We start from the raw sequence: 17,189 nt of genomic DNA, 5'->3' as shown, positions 1-17,189 counted from the left end.
TTAAACAAGTTGTTGGTCTTTTCGTTCCTTTGCCTCATCATTTTTCAGATAGAATGATTTAAGTGTCCAACATACAAAGTCGTCTTCTTCTTTTTTTTATTGGTTACTTTGTTTGGCTATGTACTTCTTATAGAGAGAGAGAGAGAGAGAGAGAGAGAGCGCGCTTTGGTTGGTAACTTTTTTGTGGATTCTGGTACTGAAAATATATGACCTTGTGTCAGTCACTAATTGATACACCCGAGCTCGAAATCTTCAACTCCAAAATCTTTACAGTCCAAGAACCATGCTAAGCTATTATCCTCCGCCGGATTATCAGCTGGTGAGCTATCTTCTGATGAGGCTGAAAAATCCCATGTCAAATCTTCCAGGAATGTACCGAATAATATGTAGCTCATCAACGGGTCATCTTCACTCTTAGGGTTAGGCTCCAATGGCCGGGATTCATTGCTTGAGGAACTTTCAGCTGCAGAAGAGATTCCATGTTCTGGGATATTCACGTTCTCCTGATTCATGTCTAAATCTGCAGGTGGATTGTTTGGTTTACAAGGCATTTCTGGTGGAGTGACTGGCTTGCGGAGAGGTTCATGGGTGATTGGATCAATGCCCATCTTGATAAGCTTCTTTTTGATGTGTGTGTTCCAGTGGTTCTTGATCTCATTGTCAGTTCTTCCAGGCAATCCTGCTGCAATTTTAGACCACCTGGAGGCAAAATCACAGCTCAAATTATGCTAATTACATGTCAAGTAAAACAAAACAAAAAAGGTTACCTAAAAGAAGTGATATTTATACTAGAATAAGCATAGCAAGTGCTGTTTTGCACAGCTGAAGTTGTTATAGCTATAAGCTCTTTAAACAGTGTGGTGTCAAAAAAAGTTTGATTATAATGTTATACATTATTTATGGGTCCTAAAAGATGAAGAAACTAGAGAATGGTTGGTGACAAGAGCAGTAGAAAAGTATAGCAAAGAACAAAAGCGAACCTATTGCCAAGACGGGAATGGAGGTCAATGACAAGTTGCTCCTCAGCTTCATTAAGGAGGCCTCTTTTCAAGTCAGGCCGGAGGTAGTTAGTCCACCGGAGGCGGCAGCTCTTGCCGCAGCGCCTGAGGCCGGCAAGCTTGGGGACAGCGCGCCAACAGCATTGGCCGTGTGCGAGGAGAAAATTCACCAATTTCTTGTCCTCCTCAGCAGTCCATGGCCCTTTCTTCACACCAAGCTTGTCACAACAAGGTTGCCTTCCCATTACTTTCTTTGTGCTGCTAAGTGTAGTGTGTAGTACTTGCTACGCCAAAGCCCCACTCACCTTCCTTTATATACTAACTGTGAGTAGTGGCTGCCTTTCTTTTAGGGGAAATCAATAAGAAAACAAAAAACAAAAAATGTACACTAAGTCTCACGCTCTTGACTTATATGCGTGGATGTCACAACTAAATTTTGGACCAAATTTAAATTGACACTTTCCATGGCATTTAGCCTTCTTTTTTTTATGACCTGGGTACCAAATTGGCAAAGCTCTAATCCATCTACCCCACCAACCAAAGCTTTTCGTCTCACCCATGGGGCATTGGGGATGCCCATAATTTCATGTTCCTCCTCTTCCTAATATTGCATTTGCCAAACCTACTTTTTTACCTTTTGCCATCCTTAACCAAAAAAGAAGTAAAGATAACCCCCCCTTTTTTTTTGGTTGACACTAAATAAACCCTTTTGGAATATGCAAATGTTTACATAAAAAGGGAGTGCCTTTATCAAACTTTTCATAAGCATGCACCGCCACATAAGAATTTTGAGAGTATCAAAAGAAAAGAAAAGAAAAAAAAACCCTTTGGTGCTTTATATATATAGATGAATAAATTCTCATAAGAAATTAGTAAATAAATTATTTAATTTGTGCAATTTTGGTCCCAATGGCGCATGCATAGCCCAAGAAAAAGGTCCTTTCCAAGGGTATCATTCCAGTTGCATTGTGAATTTGTGGATGTGGTGATAAATTCATGACAAGAAAATGACTTTGTATAAGTACATGCCTGCCTCAGTCCTATTCAAAGGATTCTAATATAAAATTATAAAAGGAAATAAATAATTTAGGGTTAATTAATTTTACAGGCGCGTGAATGCAGTTGCTTGATGTAAGAGAGTGGGGCCAAATATTAATATAGGAGCGCACGATATCGATTGATTATAGTCCACTTGTCCTCATCCATGTGGGGGATTTCAGTTGGCAAATTCTGCAGTCAATCATAAAGCTACACCTAAGCATCGGCCTTTTCTTTTTCAAATTGCACTACAATTTCTCCACCTTTCTTCAATCTTCGTCTCACTCTTACTTAAGCATTTCATCACCCATATCGTCACAACACACCATTGAAATTTTCAAGTGTGTTTCTGGTTTTTGCCCATCTTATTTTGTGCCTTTTTTCATCTTACAAGTTGGATTTTTGTAAATTTTCACGGCTAGTGGCTCCGTCTTACTAAATTATTTTATCTAAACTGAATTAACATTCATGTCGTTATTTAGTGAATTTTAAGCATTAGCCCATAAGAATTGGCTCGAACTCAATTTCGATTCTGTTCAAGCCAAATCACTGTACGAGGACTTGTGAATAGATAAATGTGAGAAAGCAAATATATATTTTTTCCCTTTGTAAATCACATGCTAGTATACAAATGCAATGTTGATAGTGAAATATGTGTGCAGTGTTTGCTAACTACCTACAACCAAACGATCCGCACTTGTTTTTTTTCAGCTTTAGAAAATCTGAAACATCCTGAGTGTGAAGACCCACCAAACAGAAAATAATAATAATAATAATAATAATAAAACCTAGAAAAGGGAATCATAACTTGTTTTTGTATCCTAAACCTTACGAAATCATTATCTAAATTAGTGATGTAATGCGTGAGTTTATCTGCCGTCATTAAGCTATTACCAATCATAATCAATTAAACTGCCAAAAAGAAAAAAGAAAAAAAGAAAAAAAGAAAAAAGGAGTTGCAACTTTTCTCCATTAATTCAACGTGTGTTGTAAAATTTCAAAGGTGTTGGTTGGTCTGGTAGAGTTGTTTGCTGCTAATAACCAATCAACTATTTTTTATTAGTCATAATAAACTTTGAGTGTTGAGGCAGCAAAGCAAAGCAACATCCCTTTTGATCACGCAACGCAATCCAATTTTAAAGGAGATCAATAATACCTTCTTTAATTTTCAGTTTTTTTTCCGACCCTTTTTCTTTGATTCAGAGTAGAGTTTGGGTTTGATTGATGGTCAATTGCTACGTGAGTTCTGATTTGGGTATGATTAATTAGATGATAAGCCAAGATTAATGCAGAGATTGCTTTGTACATTGTGATGATGATGATGTAAGATACATAACTTTGGGCTTTATTGTTAATTCGAAAGCTAACCGAGGCCCATCCCATTACTGTTAATTCTAAAGCTAATCTTATATTTAAGGGATAGACGGGCCTCTCGTCGAAGAATTCTTAAATTAATTTTAAACTGAGATCACTTTGTTGTATCGAGAAAGCTAAATCCTAGATCTTGAATTATGCACAGAAAAAAAAAACCCAAAAGATAAAAGATCATCATTTTTTTAGAATCAAAGCTCAAGATCTGCAATTGGGCTAGTTTTCATAGGCCCATACCAGCAAGCAACTCAAAAAAAATTGTTTTTAGTTTCTTTCCATGACCATGACCATCATCTGGTTGGTCCAACAATCCTTTCACAAATGGTGACCACTTTACAACCCCTAAGTTTCCACACAGCAAAACTGAGCATCTGCTCTTCCAAGAGCAAGAAAAACAAGAAGCAAAAACAAGTTAACCAAAATCAAAGCAACAATTCCCTCTCTTTCCCGAAAACAATCCCAACCCCCCTCATTATCTACCATAAACCCCATACCCAAACCAAGCTCCAAGCCCTCGACGCCGTCGTCAGTGACCTTGAAGCAGCCATTGATAAAGGCATAAACGTCGATACCGAAACTTTTGCTTCCCTGTTAGAAACATGCTATCAATTTCAAGCCATGGACTACGGTCTCCGAGTTCACCGTCTTATCCCAAGAAGCGTTTTGCGTAGAAATCTAGGCATCTCGTCGAAACTTCTTCGGCTCTATGCTACGCATGGGTATATCGAGGAGGCTCACCAGGTGTTTGATGAAATGCCTAAGAGGGACGTGTCTGCTTTCGCCTGGAATTCACTTATCTCGGGGTATGCAGAACTGGGTTTGTATGAGGATGCTATGGCGCTATACTTCCAAATGGAGGAAGAGGGAGTTGAACCGGACCGGTTCACGTTCCCTCGTGTTTTGAAAGCTTGTGGGGGAATAGGGTTCATTCAAATAGGTGAGGCTGTGCATCGCCATATAGTGCGATTGGGTTTATTGAATGACAGGTTTGTGCTGAATGCATTGGTGGACATGTATGCCAAATGTGGTGACATTGTGAAGGCTCGGAAAGTGTTTGATAAGATTACTAGTCGAGACCACGTCTCTTGGAACACCATGCTCACGAGTTACATGCGTCATGGGCTGCTGTTGCAGGCTTTGGACATCTTTCATGAAATGCTTCATGAAGGGCACCAGGCAGACTCTGTTGCCATATCCACTATCCTCGCAGCTGCAGAGTCATCATTGGAGCTTGTAATTCAAATCCATGGATGGGTAATTCGGCAAGGAGTTGAGTGGAACTTGTCTATTGCCAATGCCTTGATTGCAGCGTATTCGAATCATCGCAAGTTGAATCGAGCAAGGTGGTTGTTTTGTCATATGCCTGAGAGGGATGTCATAACATGGAATACTATGATTTCAGCTCATTCTAAAAGCCCGGAAGCCTTGCTGTTTTTTGAGCAGATGGAGAGTTCTGGTGCCTTACCAGACAGTATCACATTCGTGTCAATATTATCGGCTTGTGCCCATTTAGGTTTGGTGAAGGATGGTGAGAGATTATATTCTGTCATGAAAAATAGATATAGGATTAGCCCAATTATGGAACATTATGCTTGTATGGTGAATCTTTACGGAAGGGCAGGTCGAATCAGAGAAGCTTATGGTATCATAGTGGATGGAATGGAGTTCGAGGCTGGGCCAACTGTGTGGGGTGCATTACTGTATGCTTGCTACCTTCATGGCAATGTAGATATTGGAGAGGTTGCAGCTGAAAGGCTTTTTGAGCTGGAGCCTGATAATGAATACAATTTTGGGCTTTTAATGAAGATTTATGGCTATGTGGGTAAATTGGAAGATGTGGAGAGAGTGAGATTGATGATGGTGGAGAGAGGATTGGACTAATAGTCCCCATCTCTGTAGTGTTTGAGGTTTAATTCCACAAAATTAAAATCTCCTGGTTGGCTTGCCCCTAGTTCTAGCTGGCCTTGGGTCCTTCCTTCTTGGCTCAACATGGATCCTAAATGGCCTTGGGCCCTTCTTGCAGACAAGTGCATGTGGCTGCTCGTGGCTGCAAAACCCCACCTCACCTGTTCATCTCTTTCGTGCCTTCGTTATGACAGGGAAGACACATGAATTTATCTGCAAAAAGGCTTCAGAGGAAATGTGATTAAGATTATTGTTCAGTAGATAAAATGTAAATTTCCAACATAAGAAAAAATAAAATAATTCATTTTTCTTAACTGAAGAGACCATGGCATTAGTCCACAAGCTCCAGCCAGCAGTGCATGTAAAAGGACAGATGATTAATTAAGTTAATATTAACCCAAAATCCCAGCTACCATGCAATAATATTTCAATTCATTTGCTGTATAATATACTATAATTGCCGCATGTGCTGATTCAAATATACCCTGTAAATTTATATCATAAAGCCCGTTAGGTATCATTCGAGTATCTTTTTCCACCAGATGCTTCTACTATTAATTATTTTCAGCCTCTTTCATTATTACCTGGCATTATTGAGCTCAATGATTCACAAAAAATCGTACATCCCAACAAACAATTGGTCCTCGTTGTTCAGGATCAATCAAAGACATTCTCTTCTCTTTGTCTTAACCATGCTCATTAAAGCTGGAATTACAATGTTAATCCAATATATTGTTCATAAACATGGCAATAGTTTGCTTTTTGAGGACTTTTCCTATTGAGAGAGGTGATAACATAATAAACTCACACACACTATACGGATGTTAGGACTCGAACCCATGACCGTGCATATGAGAGCAATTGCTCCAAAACCACTACACTAGTGGTTCCTTTGCAAGGCAATAGCTTGCTTTATTTATAGGGACATCGTAGGTTTCTGCCCAAATGATTATTACAGAATTAAGTCCACATTAATACACATATGCTTATGACATCATCTATTTAGTTGCAAAATTTGTGTTTCTTCTTAACCCTTGAAATAGGACAAACAAACAAAATCTATATAATATGTTTAAATATCTTATCAAAAAACAAAAACAAAAAAATCATTCGTTTATATGTATGTACAATTAATACCTATGCCGGTTTTTTGGGGGCGGCCAGAACTTTGATATGGGCATGTCGGCTGCAAATTGTCATATCTCGTGCTGTGAAGAGGCTTGAAATGTTGACGTTCATATCTCATGTTGGTCACATGATCGTAATTAATTATGCCAATAATGCAGTTTAGTGGGTCCTTATGGAGTGATAGAAGCAACCAAAAGCAGAGTTTGCATTCTCTTCTCTTTTTTTATTTTAATCTCCGCAGTGCTTCAAAATGGACATGTAGAAACAAAACCACTAGTTTTATATAATAATATCAATAATAGGGTTCATAATAGATGAAGTAAATCTTCGTTTCTGGGCTTCTGATAATCCAGTGACTAAAAAATATCATGTCGGCAAGGGATTTGAGAGCAGAAGCAGAGGCCAAAAATAATAGAGAGAAGGGGTGGGGCAGAGCGGCAGAGGCCTTTGTCTCCCTTCAACTGACCTCGTTGAGTATGAACTGACTGACTGGTAACCTTTTCTTTCTCTTTGGTGGTTGATGAAATTTAATTCAAAGGTGAAAGAAAAGCAGAAAGCATTCCTTGCAGTTTATGTTCCTTTCACATTACTTTGGACAGTTTTTAAACTACGGGTTTCACATCTCGTTTTTAGGGTTTTAAAGGGTTTTACTACCTTTCATCAACATGCTTGTATAAAAAAACTAGTTGTTTTGACCCCTCCCTTCACATTGCTTTCCCATGGAGGACTTTGAATTAGGTCAAATTGAACCCAAATTGTTTGCAAGTTAACAGGCACTGGTTGAGGAGATGAAGCGCAGTGATCATGGAAAAGTCATATATCAGTCCACCAGTGACGCTACAGGCAGACAGTGTCACTTTGGCAGCTTATGTTTTATACGACTCCCTCCCTAAATCTTGTTGCATAATTAAAGGAATTCCAACATAATCTTTTTCATAATCCGTGATTCGTGCTCAGATTTGTTTATCATCACGTCACATGAGGGGACATTAAATTAATTTCCTGGCCAAGGTTTTTGTCCCCAATCAACAGCCTCCCAATATGTGGATCCCACATTACTAGCAAATCAAAGCTCATTGATTTCAATTTTCTGCCCATAAAATGTAAATAAAGTCACGTCGGTGGCAAAGAATTAGGTAATGAATTTACAAACATAAGGTTGAAAAATACAGAGTGGCATGTGCCTAAGTTTTCATTAAGTTGACAAAGGATTTTAGTGGCCCTTTGTTTATTTATTTATTTCTACCAAAGCCCTTTATCTATCTTTACCTTTTTCACTTTCGAAGACGCAAAGGAAGATTTTTATTTTTATTTTCAAAACAACGAAAAATTAAATCCGATACACGGTGTACATAAATTCAGCATAAAACCCTCTATAAATATACAACCTTCTCACTCTCTCTTCTCTCACTCTCAAATCTTAACCTTCCCAAATCCAATCCCACTCTCAAATCCCAGTCCAAAGTTTGAAGCTTTTCTTCAATGGCTAGAGCCTCTGTTTTTTTGCTACTTCTTCCCATTTTCTACTTTTTTGGCACAGCCAACTCTGCAGCCACAACAAGTGATACAAATTTCATAAAGAGCTCATGCAGCGCCACCACCTACCCACAAGTCTGCATCCAATCCCTCTCTTCCTACGCCAATTCAATCCAGCAAAGCCCTCGGCAGCTGGCCCAGGCTGCCCTGTCCGTGAGCCTAACCAGGGCTCAAAAGGCCAAGACATTTGTGACCAAGTTGGCCAAATTTAAGGGGCTGAAGGCTAGGGAGTATGGAGCTCTCAAGGACTGCTTGGAGGAGATGGGTGATAGCGTGGACAGGCTCAGCAAATCAGTCCAGGAGCTGAAGAACATGGGCAAATCCAAGGGCCAGGATTTCGTGTGGCACATGAGCAATGTGGAGACTTGGGTTAGTGCTGCTTTGACTGACGACAATACCTGCCTTGATGGGTTCTCTGGCAAGGCCTTGGATGGCAAAATCAAGGCCTCAATCAGAGCTCAGGTGCTTAATGTTGCACAGTGCACTAGCAATGCTCTGGCCTTGTGCAACAGGTTTGCCTCCAAGCACTGATGACAGCTGCAGATCCTGAATCTGAGTTTTTGTTTTTGTTTTGTTTATTCTTATGTTAGAACTATTTTGATGTGGTTTGGTTTTGATATGTATAGTTCAGTCAGTTTGTGATATAGAAGAGATATAAAATATGCTTTAAGTGTTCTGAATCCTCTGGTTGTATATGTATGTGTGAAGCTATGAAGGCTGCTTGTTTTGGTATCTGGATTTTGGAACTTTTGAACTGTTTTAGAGCTTAAATTATTCATGATGAGATCCTTGATTGAAGGGGCAAAATATCAATTTAAGACTATTTCAAGCGAAAGGCATGAAGGAACCATATGTCCGTACAACTACTTTATTATTCTTTTGGTAAAATAACAGTTGAACTTTGGCTATAATTATTTTCAAATTATGCTAAAATGCACGCGAGGATGCGTGCACAATTGTGAAACATTGATGTATCGTGTGCACAACTGTAAGTTTTAATTATACGTGCACAATTGTGAGTCGTTGATGCATCGTGTCCGCAATTATAGGTCTTAATTGTATGGAATTTTGATGCATCAATAGTCACAATTATCTATTTTTACGCATCAATAATTTCTTAGTTATACGTGCCTAATTGTGTGTCGTTGATGCATTGTGTCCGCAATTATAAGTCTTAATTGTACGGAATTCTAATGCATAAATAGTCACAATTATTTGTTTTTACGCATCAATAATTTATAATAGTTTTTGCGCGTAGACAATTAAATACTAGCGATGAAAAGCAATAACTAAAAACATATATGGATGAGTAGTGTTGAGTGTGAAAGGTGAAACTGTTGGGATGGGAGTGGACAAAGAGGGACGTTTGTGGGAAGTTGCGTGGTGACGATGTCCACGTGAGAGAGTAAGGCTTTGAAGATGAAGAAGAAGAAGACCACGTGAAAACAAAACTCAACAATCTATCCATCTACTACAAGGTGACTTCAAATGCATTTGGTTTGGCCAACAAATATCAAACGGAGGGGATTGAAGATTGGGGATTGGGGATTGGGGATTGGGTTTGGGACACCGCAACGAAGTTTCCGGCTTTATCCAATCCTTGAGCTTTTCCTTTTAGCATATGAATCAAAAAGCAAGAGGATATCTTATATATGTATATATCTCTTAACCAAAAAGAAAGAGAAAAGAAAAAGCAAGACGACATATCATCTTCTTCCTTTCATGCCCTTCATGTTAAAAACGCAGAAATTGGTAAATAATGGGTGGTGCAAAGTTTAGATATATTTCATAAATATAAGTTAAGAATCGTGTCTTATCCACAACCGCGGCTCTGGAATTTAGTTTATACCTAAAAGAAAGACAATAAAGTTTCCAATCATGATTTCAGAATGAATTTTATTAGGCGTTCCTTTCCTTTCCCTTCCCCAGTCAGGTCGTATATAAATCTATCCATCTAGAATGGCCTACGTACGTAGGCAAATCGCAATGGCGTGGGCACCCATCACTTATGATGACTTACTTTTCCTTTCACAATATATTATTTGAATATTTTAAGATATAAGAGATTCACCACTAATAGTATTGATATATTTTATATAAAATCTCACACATAGACATGTCAGAATGCGGTAGTTAAATTATAGATAACATCGATGTTGATAGTAGTGAGTTAGAATCTTAACACATGATTTCCAATGACCTTTTTTTAATGGATGGTTAGGTAGTGCCACTGACCTAATGCAAGCATATTTTAATTAAATTTTCCAAAACTCATGTTACACATTCTAATTTCATCTATATATATAAAGTAAAAGGTAAAGAATGGTGAAACATTCAAAATACCAAAAAATACCATTGGTTAATACAAACATTAAGAATTGAAATTATTAATTAAATGAGTATAATATGGTAAATTCACACTTTTTTATTTAAAAAAAATTAAAATTAAAAGAAAAATCAGATAATGGATCCTATTTTTATGGAACACAACTACCCATTATCTTTTTTAATTCTCAAATAAATTTTAAAAATTTTAAAAAAAGCCTCTCGCAGGCGCGGGAGCGCATGCGGAGAGGCTAGTTTAATAATAAGAGAACAAGTTCGAAAGGACTCAAAAAAGATATCGAATCATTAGATCATGTATTCTCCATGTGATCATCCCCATTCACATGCCTGAATTAATGCAAGAGTTTGTCAATTTAAAATTTGACTTATAAACACTTGCGCTTGGAGAAAACAAGGATTCTGGTCCAAAAAACATATATCTGGTAATTAAGGGGCTTTGTTTGGCCAGCATGTTGCCATCTTTCAACTATACATCACAAACCCGAGATGCCGTGTGGGAATTTTATCAATTACAAACTGTTTACAGACAAGAAAAACTAACGACTGTGCATAAAACTACTGTATTTACAGTTTAACAAATTTCATTTCTTACGTTCACTAGTCTTAGTCTAATCCTCCCTAACAAATGAGGCCTAATATTAACTTTGTTTAGACCTCAAACTTCCTGTGGTCAACGTATGAAATACAAGTGTTTTTACTTGAAATGAGGAGGAGATTTGGTTCCTTGATTGTATGATGCTTATATTGGAATAATGATAAGAATAGGAGTAATCTTTTTTGTGTATTTGGCAAGTCTTCTTCCTTTTGTACTTGGGAAAAAGTCATACCCTTTTGTACACAAATTCAAGCCTTATTTATACGAAGATTCACAAGATATTCTTTAAGTCGGTCACCTCAGCTCGGACCTCACATCAGGTCGTCTTGTCAAATGGGGAATGGTCAGGGTTCTTCCACGTTCTCTTCTCATGATGGCTTTATGCTTTTTACTAGGGGGCAAGAGTGAGCAGAGTAGCCTGTCATGAGCAGCCGGAGTCCCATCTGATCAGGGTACGGGTTAGGTGGTTTACACGTGGTATTGAAGAAGACATGGATGGTATTTTGAGAGGCGGTGAATCCTCCGTTGTCAAGGGAGGTCTTGTCGTCGACATGGCTGACCTATAGCCTTTCGTCATGTTTTCTTGGATGGTACCGAGCCAACGGGGTGCATTTTTGCTCACCACTTTAACCATAGGTGTACCCTCACCACCCTCTTCAATGCTTGACACGTGTCCATAGACATAACCATAGTTAACTTTTGCTTTGTATTTATGGAATCATAGTTATGTCTATGGACACGTGTCAAGCATTGAGGAGGGTGGTGAGGGTACACCTATGGTTAAAGTGGTGAGCAAAAATGCTCCTGAGCCAACGTGCATGGTTGGCGATTAAGAGGGGATTAGTTGTGGTCACTTTTGCCACGTGGCTAGCGAGGTCCATGTGTTCTGTTCTTATTGGGCAGACAGGCTTGGTTTATAACAAGCGTCAACAAACTTGCATGCATGACTTACATGTAGTCTTTGACTTTTAATTTCATTTTTGACTTTCAATTTCACAGAACGTTTGACAAATAATTAAATTGGGCAATAATAGTATAGCATTTTGCATTTTACACTGAAAGATGCGGGGTTGGATTATTATAAACAGGGTTTTGGAATCATTCATATATGCATCAATGTGAACTCACATGGGAATGGGAAGATCTTCATTTTTTTTTTCTTTGTTTTGAGAATACACATACATGAATGAAGATCTTATACACCGGCAACAAAAATGTTAAAAGACAACTATAGAATAAAAGTTCTGTCGATCGCCAATTATTATAGATGGGATCTTTGATCAACATGGGGGGGCTGAGGGGCTTGCTTATTTGTTATCAAATTGCTCAAAACTCCCTCTGTTGTACAACATTACATATAGTAGTAGTAGTATACATAATTACATACAAACCACTCTTCCAACTGTCACAAAACCATTTCACACAACTTTTTTTAGGTGAGACCCAAGGGTATCCATAGCCGACAACAATGACTAATTCCTTTCGCCGCGGGAGCTCTCCCAATGGAGGTAAACGGCTGGCCACGAAATGCGCTCAATTCCCATGGGCGGGGATCGAACCCCCAACCTCATGGTTAAGGAATGAGGTGATTTCACACAACTTTTAATTACATTAAACACACATAAATTATAAAATCTATAAACTTTCTATCAACCAAAGTAAAATAAAATATAAAATATAGAAGTCAGGAAATACAAAGGGTATAGGTTGAACTAGTAAATGAGGCTGTCAATGAGAGAAAGAGCATTGCTAGCCAACCTAGCAGCATTCACAATGCTGTTCTTGATGGCGGTCTTAACCGCGGTGCTTACCTTCACACCATCAAATCCATCCGTGCAAGTAGCGTCATCCGTGATGACGGCGCTAACCCAAGTCTTTATATCATCCAATTGTAATTGCACGTCGGAACCCGAAACCCCCAAATTGCTCATGGAACTCACTGACTGTTTGAGCTCGTCGATGGAGTCCTTAATATTGTCTATACAATCCTTGACCACCCCTTTCTCGGATGGGGTTAATCCTGTATTTTTATAAAGCTTTGAAACTACGGAAGAGGCGTTTTTTGCTGCTTTTAGGGTAACGGAGAGGGCATAGGTACAAAGCTTATGAGGATCGGATTTGACTTTGGAGGCGTATGAGGAGAGAGATTTGTAGCAAATTAGTGGGTATGTGGTTGTGTTGCAGGCAGTTTTGACGTAGGTTTTGTAGGTCTGAGAAGAAGAAGAAGTTGCCAAGGTTGTGTGCATGTTTGGCATGAAGATCAATAGGAGAATTGGGAGGAGAAATGTGAGAGCATTGTTTGAATTTGAGGTTGGGGTTGTGAAAGTTTGAGCTCCCATTTTGTATTTTCTTGAATTGATGGGTGTGTTTGTGTATGCTGGGATGCCGATTGCCAATTTATAGGCAACTCTCAGGTGACTTTGAAACTCAGAGCGTATTAAAAAAGTAAAAAATAAATAAAGTCCAAGCTACCCATTTTATGAATCCAAATTATAATCATAATGGCCCCTCTATTTTTTTAAAATAAAATATAAGCAATAGATGATATGGCGCATGTTCATTTGGTAGCTTGAGTGTACGTTTTGGATCTTGCACTAGACCCAACAGATAAAAAATAATTAATTTTTAAGAGCTAATAAAAACATATGAACAATCTCCCCCCTTTTCTTCATAAAAAAAAAAAAAAAACATATGAACAAAAACAAGGGAGAATATCTTGGAGAATGATCCCAAAGGACCAAATAACCTATGTGCATAAACAGGTGCTAAATTGGTAATTCTTGTCAAAACATACTTAATTCAAAGGCTTACAACAATAGCCACCTTTGCACTTTTGAAATCAAAATTAAATCATTGACAAAAAAAAGAAAAAAAAATTCATTCTCCACTCTGCCGGCTCAGAATACTTAATTGGTATAGATTGAAGAGACTTTGCTTCAATTTTAATATTGTTAATGTTTAAAATTGATTTAACTATCAAAGAAGCATAGACATAGACTTAGTCAAATTGGCTAGAACGGATGTACTCCCCACTCTGTATTTGAGTTCGAATCCCCCTTACTGTAAGATTAAAATAGAATATCGCTTATATTAAAGAAGCATTTGAGGTTAATGTAATTGCAAGGAAAAAAGAAGATGAAATACGTGAGGATATACGGAAAAGAAAGTGTATTGAATGTTACGGATACAGTCGTTTGATTGTTTACTGGAAGTGAGGATATACGGCAGCATGGGCACGGTGTGCCATGTGGCTACCCTATCAGATATGGACACGAATCATTCACGTTTCAAAAGTCAAAACCGAACAAGAACGTGCGGGCATAGCACATGTCCGCATGCATTGTAAGTGTAGCGTGAAACGCTGCTGCACGATAGGCGGTGTTTCTGCGGTTGAGAGAGATGTGGACTTGCCTTCGGTCTTGATCCTCTACGACTCTGCCAACTTCAACATTGCTACAATCACAGGCGTCTGGCCACTTGTCATTTGCCACGTGTATATTGCATTATTTGCTAATTAAAGGAAAATAATTTGAATAAGAATCTTACACTTCAACGTGCAAGTGATCAAGACGGGCACACTACGTATGTACCCGTAAAGTTAACTTCCAAATCCCATAATTTATGGAAGAAAGCAGGGATGATTATGTTTTTCCATTAATATCTTGAAATAATGTAACTGTTCATCCAAAATTTCCAATCATTTTTGTTGGAGAAACAAAATATTCAACCCAATCTAGCTACAACAAACTTAATTAATGCAACCAACGGGGTCTAGCCTAGTGGTAGTGTCATGTGAGAAACAACTTTCCTTATTTTAGTTTAGACTATCTCTTGTATTCAGAAAACTTATACTAACACAAAAAGACTGGACATAATTAGATACCAAACGATAGACTATAGACAAAACAAATTGTGCTTTGCATTTTTTTTTCCGGGAACAATAACAAGTTATGCAACCCCCGAAAAAACCTTACCCTCCGCTTAATATTCCCACTTCACATGAGATGACCATGATTTGTCGTGAATTAGTAGATAACATTCAACTAAGTTACCAGAAATGCATGTGTTTGAATTTCAGGTTATATGGGCTATGTAACAAACAAGTTCCAACTGTATTACGTCAAAAGGATGGAGATTGGTTTGTTTATTGAGAAAATGGAACTCAATAGTTTAATTCGTTCATTATATTAAACTAAAAAATGCCATCTTTTGACTTGTGCAATTTAAAGTTCTTTTCTTTTCTAGTTTGCAGTCTGCACATGGTTTGGTTTGATTTGGTTTGCTGTTGTTGATAATTAGGTCAATCAGCATCATAGATTCAAGTTGAGAAGGGATAGGCATAACTCAAGTTTTTTTTTTTTTTTTTTTTTTTTTGGGACCATCACGCGTGCTGTGTAGCTTAGTTATATGGGTAGGCCCAAAGTTGTCAACATTTTACCTTTGTTTTTGTTTGGGCCCAAACTTTTCTAAAATTTACCAATAAAAAAGAGCATTTTTGCTCCCCATTTTAACCAAGGACACGTGTCTATATGCATAACTATTGTTCTATAAATATAAAGTAAAAAGTTAACTATAGTTATACTTAAGGATACTTGTCAAGTATTAAGGATAATGATGACCGGTGAGGATACGTCTTAGGTTAAAATAGTGAGAAAAATATTTCCAAATAAGAAACAGTATTTCCCCATTTGGAGCCTTCCATTCCAATCAATCTCCACTTGATCTTGATTGCAGAAATAATTGTGATATGTCTCCTCCGTATCAAAATCTTCATTTTGCTTTAAAAACCCCTTTGGACTCTTGCATGCGTTAAATCCCTTTTGGAGTGCTTCTTTTAAGGGGGGAGATTTTTATTGTTATACATGTCGACCAAAAACGCTCAAGTTGCAAAAATACAGGTACACACAGCAGTCGACTGGCTCACCCATCAACTTTGGGTGCGATTGATTTGATTATGAAGGTTTAGATGAGAACGAGAGCAAGGCTGTTTGGTTTCCCATTGCTTTTGCTTTTAGACCCACACTGGACCAACCTGTGCCAAGATGATATTATGTTAAAGAGCAGATGTATCTCGGCTTTTGGCCCCCCAAACAAGATTTTTCCATATTCCTTTTGAGGCTGCTAGAATTTTTTTATTATTATTATCATCAATTTTAGGGATTTTGTTGTTTTTTTGGGAACTCGGGTTCTATAAATTGACACGTTTCCCTCCCTACTCTCATCACTCACTCCACTGCCTCCAATATTCAGATTCAGAGACACAAAAATATCAAGATGGAATCTTCTTCATCTTCTACACATTTTGCCACATGTTTTCTCACAGCACTTTCCATTAGTTTCTGCATAATCTCCTCAACCTCAGCAGCCAGAGACCTTGCACCAAAAACCAGCACTGAATTCATCAAAACATCTTGCAGTGCAACAACCTACCCAAAACTCTGCCTCACCTCTCTCTCAAGCCATGCAAGCACAATCCAAACAAGTCCTAAGCTCATGGCTGGTGCAGCCCTTAATGTGACACTTTCCTCTGCCAAATCCACCTCTGCCACGATGCTAAAACTCTCCCAACGCCATGGCTTGAAGCCTAAAGAAGTTGGTGCCATGAGAGACTGCCTCGAAGAGTTAAGTGACTCGGTCAACGAGCTCCGGAGTTCTATAGCTGAGATGGGTAACTTCAAAAGCTATGATTTTCAGCTCATGATAAGTGATGTCCAAACTTGGGTTAGTGCTGCTTTGACAGATGAGAACACATGTTCTGAGGGGTTTGGTGGAAATGGGATGAATGGGAATTTGAAGACTGCTGTGAGAGGCCAGATTGTGAATATAGCACATTTGACTAGCAATGCCTTGGCTTTGATCAACCGATACGCCTCTGTTCATGGTTAAATTGATCTGCTCTTCTCTGTTAAGATAATTACGAGGAAGATGCTTGCAATTGTTTTATAATTTTGATGTGTGGGTGCTTAGATACTCAGATTGTATTATATTTTAGTGTTGTGAAAGTGGTCTTGTTGTAATTGTACATTTTAAATGCTTGATCTACGAATCTATTGGTTTTCGAACGTAGATGGTGTTTGTTGGCCTTTGTATATGTTGTATGGTAGCTCGAATATATAAATTAAACCCAACAAGTAACTTGTAACCATCTGCTTGTATTTTAGGTGTGGTTTTTGCCTTTGCATATACATGTTGTATGCACAAGTCGAAAAATTCTATCTTTAGTCGCGCATAACGTAACGGTTTCTCGGTGCCTTATAATAACAGGTAACTGG

The 17,189-nt window shown here is 38.2% G+C and overlaps 5 protein-coding genes across 5 annotated transcripts; 3 read left to right on the top strand and 2 right to left on the bottom strand.

Moving 5' to 3' along the window:
- On the bottom strand, positions 1-1,332 carry LOC110764724 (MYB-like transcription factor ODO1). Its single transcript, XM_021967737.2, has 2 exons — positions 981-1,332; positions 1-699 (listed from the first exon to the last, which is right to left on the bottom strand). Exons 1-2 carry the CDS (start codon positions 1,241-1,243, stop codon positions 225-227), a joined length of 738 nt encoding a protein of 245 aa, XP_021823429.1. The 5' UTR covers positions 1,244-1,332; the 3' UTR covers positions 1-224.
- A 2,351-nt stretch (positions 1,333-3,683) lies between these two features.
- OTP70 (Tetratricopeptide repeat (TPR)-like superfamily protein) lies at positions 3,684-5,723 on the top strand. The gene has a single exon (XM_021967676.2). The coding sequence runs from the start codon at positions 3,729-3,731 to the stop codon at positions 5,286-5,288; it is 1,560 nt and encodes a 519-aa protein (XP_021823368.2). The 5' UTR covers positions 3,684-3,728; the 3' UTR covers positions 5,289-5,723.
- Positions 5,724-7,829: 2,106 nt separating this feature from the next.
- LOC110764673 (21 kDa protein) lies at positions 7,830-8,708 on the top strand. The gene has a single exon (XM_021967685.2). It carries the CDS (start codon positions 7,923-7,925, stop codon positions 8,505-8,507), a length of 585 nt encoding a protein of 194 aa, XP_021823377.1. The 5' UTR covers positions 7,830-7,922; the 3' UTR covers positions 8,508-8,708.
- Positions 8,709-12,150: 3,442 nt separating this feature from the next.
- LOC110764666 (pectinesterase inhibitor 4) lies at positions 12,151-13,306 on the bottom strand. Its single transcript, XM_021967677.2, has one exon. It carries the CDS (start codon positions 13,254-13,256, stop codon positions 12,630-12,632), a length of 627 nt encoding a protein of 208 aa, XP_021823369.2. The 5' UTR covers positions 13,257-13,306; the 3' UTR covers positions 12,151-12,629.
- A 2,451-nt stretch (positions 13,307-15,757) lies between these two features.
- Positions 15,758-16,983, top strand: LOC110764754 (Plant invertase/pectin methylesterase inhibitor superfamily protein). Its single transcript, XM_021967774.2, has one exon. The coding sequence runs from the start codon at positions 16,192-16,194 to the stop codon at positions 16,801-16,803; it is 612 nt and encodes a 203-aa protein (XP_021823466.2). The 5' UTR covers positions 15,758-16,191; the 3' UTR covers positions 16,804-16,983.
- The last annotated feature ends 206 nt before the right edge of the window (positions 16,984-17,189 follow it).

Source organism: Prunus avium, chromosome 2, assembly GCF_965620075.1.
Source record: "Prunus avium chromosome 2, drPruAviu1.hap1.1, whole genome shotgun sequence".
In the NCBI taxonomy this organism is placed as follows: Eukaryota; Viridiplantae; Streptophyta; class Magnoliopsida; order Rosales; family Rosaceae; genus Prunus; species Prunus avium.
Note: the sequence above shows the minus strand (reverse complement) of the source record. Positions and strands in the feature narration are given on the sequence as shown.

Bases quoted from the DNA above. Each gene is read 5' to 3' on its own strand.
- LOC110764724 (XM_021967737.2), bottom strand. From the start codon at position 1,243: ATGGGAAGGCAACCTTGTTGTGACAAGCTTGGTGTGAAGAAAGGGCCA. The intron at 700-980 runs GTTCGCTTTTGT...TTTTGCCTCCAG, and splicing joins CATTCCCGTCTTGGCAATAG to GTGGTCTAAAATTGCAGCAG.
- LOC110764666 (XM_021967677.2), bottom strand. From the start codon at position 13,256: ATGGGAGCTCAAACTTTCACAACCCCAACCTCAAATTCAAACAATGCT.
- LOC110764754 (XM_021967774.2), top strand. From the start codon at position 16,192: ATGGAATCTTCTTCATCTTCTACACATTTTGCCACATGTTTTCTCACA.
- LOC110764673 (XM_021967685.2), top strand. From the start codon at position 7,923: ATGGCTAGAGCCTCTGTTTTTTTGCTACTTCTTCCCATTTTCTACTTT.
- OTP70 (XM_021967676.2), top strand. From the start codon at position 3,729: ATGGTGACCACTTTACAACCCCTAAGTTTCCACACAGCAAAACTGAGC.